A 9,551-nucleotide genomic window follows, 5' to 3' on the forward strand; every position below is an offset into this window, starting at 1 on the left:
AATCTGCAAAGCATCAATGACAACAAAACACATCAACATGAAATTACACGACATTTTATTGTTCAAAACAAGAGCAACAGGTGACCTGTTGTGTAAGTGTGTAGAGAAGACAAAGGTCAACTCTGTTGTTCTCTGATTGGTCGTCCTCACGGAGGACACACTTTCTGCTCCTTCACCAACTCTGATGTGATTGGACATTTTTCAGTCTGAAGGAGAGGACACGCAGGGAGACGTCAGACATCAAGACAGACATTTTACATAAGACACAGACCACAGTAAAACTTTAAAAAACATGAAATAAACATGAAAGAAATGTTTGGTCAGATTCTGGTTTACTCACTCCTGATTAAAATATTTTATATATTTTTATACAAACATTTTATCATATTCCTTTAAGGTTGGTAAAGTGACCTCTGACCTTCTGAGCAGCTCCTGTGTGGACACCTGTCCACCATCGCTGTCCTCGTCACTGTCCTCTGAGCTGCTGTCTGACGCCTCCTTCCTACTCCTCTTCTTCTGCTCCTTCCCTTTGTGTTTGTGCTTCTTATGTTTCTTCTTCTGGGGAGAAACGACTCATGAAGTCAGAGGAAAGAACCAAGCAGTCAGGACAATGAGATGTTTTGTTTTCACTTTTCTTTTTCTACCTTCTTCTCCTTCTTGTGTTTGTGCTGCTTCTTGTTCTTGTGTTTCTTCTCTTTGCTCATCTTTCTGGGTTTCTCCTGCTCGCCAGGGGAGCAAAGGGAGGTGGCTCCACCTGTGGCTGAACAGGCAGAGTTCACACTTTTAAAAACAGCTACATAAACACACACCTACATTTTATTCTGCATTTTCACTCTTCTTGACAAACTGCCTTAAATAAAACAAATCTGCCCCTGAACACACACCACAGACTGTTCTGTCTGCCACGTGTTGTTCGGATGAGTAAAATTCATCCGACTCTCCATCAGCAGGGGGGGCGAGTAGAAACTGAATGAATTTTCATTTTTGGGTGAACTGTTCCTTTAATGAGCTGACCTGTCTGTGCTGACAGCAGAGCAGCTGAAGGAGGCGGCAGCTTCGGACCAAACTCCTCCTCTTGTTGCGTGGAGTTCTGAGATGAGACCACCGCTTTTAACAAAGAAACAAACACACACACACACGTGAGCAGAGACGACACACCTGAGCTTCTCACACCTGCTGTCACATTTCACTTCTTTCACTTCTTCTTTACGTGAACTCCCCACGCAACCCACAGCCTTTCACAGCACACGAAACTTTCTCGTTCGTCATCGCGAGACCGAGTGCTCAGGTCACGTGATGATGAAGGCTCTGCGAACAGACCAGAAAGTGCACTCACCATTCTCACCTGTCTGCTGGCTGAGGGTGACGGAGGAGGACGTGACGGAGGAGGAGGCGAGGTTGAAGAGGTTCACCGGCTCAACTCTGACCTCAGCCTCCTTTGAGTCTTTTACATCATCCTCATCGCTGCTCTCTCCCTCTGATGAAGAGGAGGGCTTCTCATCAGAGGAGCCAGAAAAGATGGCTTTGAACAGATCCATGGGAGGCCTGCTCTCATCCTCCACCTCCTCCTCCTCTTCTCCGTCACCTTCTTCCTTCTTGTCTGAGCTCTGCTGGTCTGCTGCCTTGGTCCACATGAAGAGAGCACAAGGTCAGATTTCCATGGTCACGTTCCTGTTCTCCACAGGATAAAAGCTTAACATCTGTGGACTCTACCTCTGTTCTGCTGTCTGGACTTTTCCTGTTGGTGCAGGTGGAGGAAGGTGGGGCAGGTAACGCAGGTAACACAGGTACGGCTGTTTGTTCGCGTTTGGTCTCCGTTTGGTTTCGTGCATCCGTGAGAAGCTCACTCAGCGGGTCACTTCTCTTCTTCTCCTCCTTCTGGTCTGAGACATCCCACCGAGACTTCTTCCCAGGTTCTGGAGGCTTTGGAGGAGCTGAGGAGAGGAGGAGGAGGAGGAGGAAGAGGAGGAGGCAAACAGGCAAACTGATGTTCAAATGACCAATGAATATCACAAGACTGCAGCTGAAAATGCAGTGAAAAGCAGAGATATGAAAGCTAAAAGGAAAACCTGAGGACGCCTGCAAGTTAAATAGTAACGTTTGTGATGCTGCTAGACTCCAACACCAAGAGGTAAAACACCAGTCCGGTCCTGTGCGGTCCGGTGGTTCACTTCATCTCACACCAGTATGAACATGAAGCTGATTTCTGTTGTCCTGCCTCATACACTCTGCTGCTGTCCACGTGTTGGCCACCTTTCACACTACAGCTCATTATGGTAAAGTATGGTGCCAAGTACTTAAACAAGAACGCAGGTAAACCCAAACCAAAACCAACTGCAGCTCTGCATTCATTTAGTTCTGGTTGGCTTCAAATGCAGCTGAAGGTTATGAAGGTTTGTATTATGTATAAAAATCAAACACATCCACAACATCATGTAAACGTGTATAAATACAAAGCAGGAAGGACACAAACTTACCTGCTGTGTCTCTGCTCTCGGCCACAGTCAGGAAGTTGAACACTGAAAATCTGTCTCTCTTCACCTTCGGCAGACCAACCAGACCGGACCTGCGAGTCAGCAACACACAAGTCCTGAACACGAAAGTACAGGCCCACAATACTGCAGTACCTTTACTACAGCAAGCCCACAGTACTGCAGTACCTTTACTCTTGATACTTCCATGTTGCTGATATTACTTCTATACTTTGAGTAGCTGTGCAGGCTTTTATTCATTATAGAGTATTTTCACATTATTGTAGTCGTACTTTGACTTGTGAGAAGTAAGTGTGTGTGTGTGTGTGTGTGTGTGTGTTGTACCCAGGGTAGGGGTCGGGGATGTTGAACCTCTTGCACAGCAGTTTGTCAGGATGCCATTCAAATGTTTCTCTGGTCAGCCTTCCAAACATTTTCATTTTAACGGCGGCCTGTTTGTCGTCCTCGTCGCCCTGACAACCAAACAACCACAACCAGCAGCTCAGATTTACAACCAAAGTGAAACTGGGTGCAGTAACCGAACGCTCCCTGCAGAGGAGAAGACTGAACACACCCCAAACACACGTCAGCTTTCACTTTTCATTTCATATTCACACAGACATTCAGACTGAAGGACAGAAGTGTCTCCTTCCAGCTCACCTCCTGATCGCGGTTGACCTCCACGCTGTCCTCGTCCTCCTGGTGTTTGGCTCTGGTGAAACGGGAGGAGAGCGAGGAGGAGGTGGGTCTGTACAGGATGGAGGCTCGGACAAACTCCTCCCTCTCCCTGCTGCGCTCCCACTCGGTCAAGGCCGGGTCCAGACTCTGTTCCAGGGCGTCTGAGACACAGAGACAGCTGTTACACCTGTTTTCAGGTTCACTTGAGACCAAGAGTGACTCTTCTGTCTTGTGTTCTGCTAAACCTTGCTGGACACGTGTCCACAGGTGAAGAGACTATGGACAGACACCCTGAGCCTCCTACCTTTGTCTCCCTGTTTCAGGCAGCTCAGGTAGAGCTCGTAGCGCGCCTGTTTGCTGGGGTTCTTCTCGAACGGCTTGAAGGTCTGAGAGGAGGTCTGGACGCCTCTCCAGGCCGCCAGCGCCTCCTGCTGAAGGCCAGAGGAGGCCACGCTGGTTACAGCTGACGACCTCGCAGACAGCAAGGCATCATGGGAGTCCGCAGCGGTGGCTTTGGTGGAGGAGCTGCGGAGGTTGAGCAGTCGCTCTCTGTCTTCAGGTCTCAGCAGCTCCATGACTGAGCTGGGACCTGATCCAGATTCAGGACCAGAACAGGAAGAAGGAAAAGTTTTCTACCGGCGCTCACCAGTTTCATCGATTTTAAATACACTATACAGACAAAAGTATTGGGACAGCTCAATTTTCAGTTCGACTAAATGTTGAAATTATTTATTTATTTATTTATTTTTAATCAGCCCTGATGTTTGTGTTAACTGGATTTGCAAAGATCAACTCGTCTTTGGTTTTACGCCCTGAAAACTTTCATTTAGATTTCACAACAACAGCCTGAATTTATCCTGGTGGGGTTTTGCAGGTTATGAAGCGCAGCAGGACTTTACACTGTTGAGTCTTTTTCTACCTTGCAGGGCGTCCTCTCCCAGCAGCGTCCTCCTCTGTCCCGAGTCCAGCTGGTGCCGTCCCCCTCCTCCTCCTCCTCCTCCTCCTCCTGAAGACTCCTCTTTAACCAAGTGGCCCCTGGAGGTCCTGAGAGCCTCGGCCAGCGCTGGACTGACCCCAGACAGACTCGAAACATCGAGGGATGGACGGAAACGATGGACTGGAAGATAGTTACTGGGCAGAGAGGGAGGAGGGAAGATCTAGAGATGGACAGGAAGTGAGGTGAATGACAGAGTTTCTGCAGACAGACAGACAGGCAGACAGACAGGCAGGAAGATGTTTGAAGCGGCTCACTGTTTTTTCTTCAGCGGGTTTTTGGGCCAGAGTGAAGCCCTCCAGGATTTTGCCGAGGTACGAGCTGTCTTTGTTTTTGTCTGTGAACGAGTGGAAAAAACAGAAGCAGAAGAATAAATGATGACTTTCCCAATGTTTATTAATGAAGACTTCACTACAACAACAACTGCATTCAGTATTTCTGAAGAGAGACACGGCTGAGGAAACATATGTAACTGTGGTTTTTGGGTGAACTGTCCCTTTTAGCACGCTAACACTCGACACATCAGCCCGTTTCTCAACATTTTAGCTGTGATATTTGGTGAACACACATCACCTCTTTTCTTGGTGTACTGCTGTGGAGCCGTCCAGCCGTACAGCCCGTCTCCAGGCTCCTCCTCTCCCAGCACCGTGTCGTATCTGGACATGGAGTCTCTGTGGTAAACGTCTTCATCGTCATCATCCTCCAGGGCCCCCACCCCGAACGCCTGCAGGTCAGAGGTCAGCAGCAACGTTCAGGTGCAAAACAGAGTTTTTTTTCTGTTGAAAGATGATCCGGACTTCAGAGATCCCACCTGTCCAGCCACGCCTCCTCTCCGCGAGCCTCTGTGTGCATCTCCGAACAGTCGACTCCTCGCCTCGGACTGCGGGTTGAACAGGCTGATGTGTTCAGGTGCTCCTCGGCCCTGCAGCGCCAGCCCCGGGTCCAATCCGCGGTACCCCAGACCCTGAAGCCCCTGCTTAGGGTTGAAGTCCACCGGAGTCACGTCTTTTGGGGCGAAGGTGACATTCCCTGGAGCAAAGTCTTCATCCTCATCATCATCCTGCGGGAATGAGGAAGGAAGTGACTTTGATTGGTGACAACAAGAACAACAAACTTTCTCAGGTTCTCAGATGTTCTTCAGCTTGAAGCTGGTTTTCATTTGCCCTCAGTCCCATCTGTCTTGTGGACAAACCATCAGACTGTTGTCAGCGTCTCACCCACCTCTGAGTCCTCTGATCCAGCAGGGGGCAGCGCGCAGCCGTAAATTCTGCTCCCTCCATCTGTCAGGATGAGAAAAACGATAAAGCAAAATGACGGGACTCAGAACACAGACTGAAGGACAGATCGAAGAAAGATATTCTGAAAGTTAAAACACAGAGGAAAATAAACTACACCAACAAATTCCCATTTTCACTCATTAATAAAGGCTGAAAGCAGATGTGCCAACATCTGTTTAGTCTTCTGAGAGTCATATTTTGGTTTGAGACGTTTCGATGAATATTTTCTTCCACCATGAGAGCTAAAGAGAGCTGACGCACCAGTCTGCTGCCGGCGAGCTTTCCTCTTCACACGAGGCCCCACACCCTGACCCTCCTTCCAGCCCATCCTCTTCAGCAGCTCCACCCCGATGGACAACCTGACACACAAAACCAACACACCTCAGAATCCACATCACAGCACCAGCAAACACAAGGTTTCACTGCCTTCCTGAAACACACACACACTCCCGGACTCATTCAGGCTCACTGAATGTCTGCTGAAATGTTGAATGTGCTTGAATTTTTGTGATTTGAAGAATTTGTATTAACATTTTATCTACCAGGACTTTCTATGATCAGTTAATCCTCTGGCAGGGTTATTTAGTCTAAAAATGGAAAAAATAATTAAAACTTCATCATTAGTCCAAAATGAAGTCTTAAGCTGTTTTTCTTAAGCTTCACTTTATTTGAATTTAATTTAAACCCAGCACTGCAGCAGTGAGTGTGGAGGAGATCGTGTGTTTCGTTTCTCACTACGACTGCCTGCCTGCTTCCACTGTGGGACGCATTCCACATGACATCACTTCCTTTCACCCATTTTGATTTTTAACTGAATTTAGGTTTAACTGAACAAAACACACATCATACTCTGTGACCCACACATGAGCAAACCATCCTGCGGGACCCTGCAGGACTCGATCCTTTAAAATCCTGCAGGACTCTGCAGGACCCGCCAGTCTAATTTAAGCAGAAGCAGATTTGGGATTTCTGGAACAACTTCACCTGTTGACAGGTGAGGACTGTCCAGTAACGGACATGAGGACGACATACTGGATCAATAAATCCAGAACACGTCCTCGTTCATGACGGACCAGGACGTCCCACTTCCCGTGTGTGTTTTGGCACTCAACATGGGCAGTGCTTTCAGGTGACACAGACGCAGTGTGGGAATGTTGGCGGCTACCTTGCAGGTGTGATCAGCTCCTCCAGCAGCGTGTCTCCGGGGATCAGGGCTGCCTGAGCGCTGACGGCTCTCGCCTTCTCTCTGGCCTCGTCTCTGCGACTGGACGAAAACTCCTGACTGGTGGTGATCTCCCTGGGAGCGATGCCGTGCTCGCTGAAGTCCTGACGCACAACAACAACAACAAAGATGTATCAGCGTCAAAGCTCTGATCCTAAATCACACTTTATGGACAAGCAGTACAGCACAGACCGCTAAAGCACGGACTAAAGATCATATAACCTCAAACTCTGTCTTGAAAGCAGTTGTGTCCGAACACGACAGCTGGGCTGGACTTTCAACCAGGAGAGAAAAGGTTTTAAAATTCTCCCTCAGTGAACATCAACACTTTGGTTTTCACTGTCTTTGACTTTGATGTAGCAGGAAAGTAACGATCAGAGCTGGAGTCTCAAACGTAAAGTCAGACACACACATTACAAACACAACAAAAACACGTGATTTGTCTCAGTTTTCTGTGCTTCTCCTCTACCTCCTCATCCATGAAATCTTCGGGCTTGGCATGATGTTTCTCAGCTTTCTGTTGCCGTGACGACACAAAGGTTGATGGGGCCCAGCCTGAAGCATAAGAACTCCACACAGTCACATTTCACATCTGGAAATAAACGTGGCTCCAGCCAATCAACAAAACAAAATTTTAACAAAATGAACCTAAGCAGTGGATCACCACTGATCCAGATCCTGGACTAACTGACTTGGTCCCTTCAAACACAGCAGGTCAGCAGATGCTGTGATGCGGCAGCACTGACCTTGTTTAGAGCCGACAGTGTTGAAATAACCGGCCGAAAACCCTCCAGTGAACGCTCCGTGGAACCTCTGATACCGTCCCTTCTCATCCTTCACCGTCTGCTCGTGGAGCGGGACGGGCTTCTTCAACGGCTCGTCTGCGACACACACACGCGTTTTATACACACACACTGTCCTGCACTTCGGCAAACATTTAAAAATACTCCAGTGAAAGTCCTGCATTTTATAATTTACACAAGTAAAAGTACACCGTAGAAATACTAGCAGTAACAATAACAGTATTTAATGCAACATATGGCTTCCAGAGTGACGTGGACCCGTCAGCAGTGTGTGTAGGTGCATCATGTTTCCTCCGTATTTCAAATACAATTTTCAAATGAAGAAGCGTGACAATCAGCAGTCAGATAAAAGCAGCAGTGGGATGAAAAGTATAACATTTCCGTCTGAGAAAGAAAAAATAATACCAAAATACTGTGAGTAAATGACTTTGCTTTTGCTTTGAACAAATCTCAATTAATTTGTGTTTAGACAAAACGGAATAGAGAATTTCCTTTGTTCGCTTGTGGCGTAAAGCTTACGTGCTCAGGGTTTTATATGAATAGTTGAACACCACCACTCCACGTCGACAGAAATGTCTATTATTTAACTAGTTTGATGCTGCCGTCCTTCATCTCCCTTTGCTCCAGGGAGGAAAAAAGTTTGAGATTTGAATGGAATAATTTTCTGGTTTGAGAACAACTTACAGGCCGAATTCACAACTGGACGGTGAAGATTTGAAACAGATCTTAAGTGAATATCCAGCGCTGTGTCGGTTCAGCAGGTGAGCGCGAAAACATCGAACAGGTTGATATTTGAATGGAGCTTGGTTTACAATCAGGGGCTAGGCTAACAACTGAGCGCTTGTCGTTAGCTAGCTGCCTCGTTAGCTTAGCATCTGAAAGTGTCCGCGGGAAACATCGTGGCTCGTTTCTCGCCATATGAAACATACGCAAAGTGCTTCAGTGCAGACGGACGGGTCGTAGATGTTTTTAAAGTTTGCTCTACCTTCTTCTAGAGGCTCCAGCGGAGTTCCGTATGTCACGAAATCCTCGTCGCTGTCACTGTCGGACGCCATGTTTTACTACAAGTACGGTAGGCGCAGAAAGACAAATGACGCGGCCGAAGTCGAAAGGTTTATCAGTGATTTCAGCAGTAGACGAATGGGCGGCATATGTGGCAGAGACGCCTAGACCTTCAAACTTTAAAAACAACAATAACAACAAACAGCTCATGATATTTTGAAAAAACAATAAAAACGTTTCATTAAATGATTACACTTTTTGTGTGTACTTGTTACAAAAATGGTAAACTTTCATGCATGTGTCAGTTTTTCTGTGAGAGGGGGGTGCACATGTTTTTACAGCAGTGAAGGAGCTTTCAATAGTCTGAGAATCATTTTAATTCATTTCAGAATAAAATAACAGAAGCATTAAAAATGACTTATATCTCTTCATGTGGGGTATTGATCATTACTGATGAAGAAGAAGAAGAATCACTTTATTGACAGTATATATATTTTTACACACACACACTGAATTCGTCTTCTGCATTTGACCCATCCTTAGTTGAACACACACATGCAACACCCGGCAAATTACATGCAGTGAAACACACACAGGAGCAGTGGGCAGCATCAAGCGCCTGGGGAGCATATTGGGGGGTTAAGTGCCTTGCTCAAGGGCACATCATTTTTCGCATTAATCACTCCCAAATTTTTGCTGCCTGTCCAGTGGGGGAATCGAACCGGTGACCCTTTTTTATCTGTTTTCATTACAATGGATTTATGAAAACTCCTGGTCAGATTTGTCCCACAGCCAGTTATTTGTTGTGCTGCACCACTGACGGCACCTCAGGACACTGAGCTGTTGGGCCCCTGAAGCTTGCAGACGGCGCCTGCGGACACAGCGGTGGCGGAGCACTTGGTGCAGTCGTAACAGCTTGAGACGACTTTTGTGTCCGCGATCAGACTCCCTGAGACCAGCATCACCTCCATCGTCACAAAGACCCAGCAGCCCTCTTACTGCCTCTCTCCTTCATCCAGTGCAGTAAGTGAGTCAGTTTGGTGTCCGATCCAGATCGGTGCTGACCTGCCCACCTTCCAGGACACACACACACCTCCAGGGTCA

General features: G+C 47.3%; 1 protein-coding gene across 4 annotated transcripts; it reads right to left on the bottom strand.

Moving 5' to 3' along the window:
- Positions 1–38: 38 nt before the first annotated feature.
- On the bottom strand, positions 39–8,575 carry gpatch1 (G patch domain containing 1). Of its 4 annotated transcripts, none has more exons than XM_046398261.1 (20): positions 8,431–8,575; positions 7,389–7,523; positions 7,112–7,197; positions 6,586–6,746; positions 5,682–5,779; positions 5,365–5,423; positions 4,955–5,203; positions 4,717–4,867; positions 4,401–4,480; positions 4,069–4,306; positions 3,454–3,738; positions 3,132–3,310; positions 2,817–2,944; positions 2,478–2,566; positions 1,714–1,934; positions 1,346–1,622; positions 1,015–1,107; positions 645–760; positions 419–558; positions 39–206 (listed from the first exon to the last, which is right to left on the bottom strand). In XM_046398261.1, the coding sequence occupies exons 1-20, from the start codon at positions 8,498–8,500 to the stop codon at positions 173–175; spliced, it is 2,889 nt and encodes a 962-aa protein (XP_046254217.1). In that variant the 5' UTR covers positions 8,501–8,575; the 3' UTR covers positions 39–172. The 4 variants fall into 4 exon arrangements, 3 of the variants coding, with proteins under 3 accessions (XP_046254217.1, XP_046254210.1, XP_046254208.1); XM_046398254.1 differs by having other exon boundaries at positions 419–555; positions 1,337–1,622; XM_046398252.1 differs by having other exon boundaries at positions 1,337–1,622.
- Positions 8,576–9,551: the final 976 nt, after the last annotated feature.

This window comes from Scatophagus argus, chromosome 1, assembly GCF_020382885.2.
Source record: "Scatophagus argus isolate fScaArg1 chromosome 1, fScaArg1.pri, whole genome shotgun sequence".
Lineage (NCBI taxonomy): Eukaryota > Metazoa > Chordata > Actinopteri > Scatophagidae > Scatophagus > Scatophagus argus.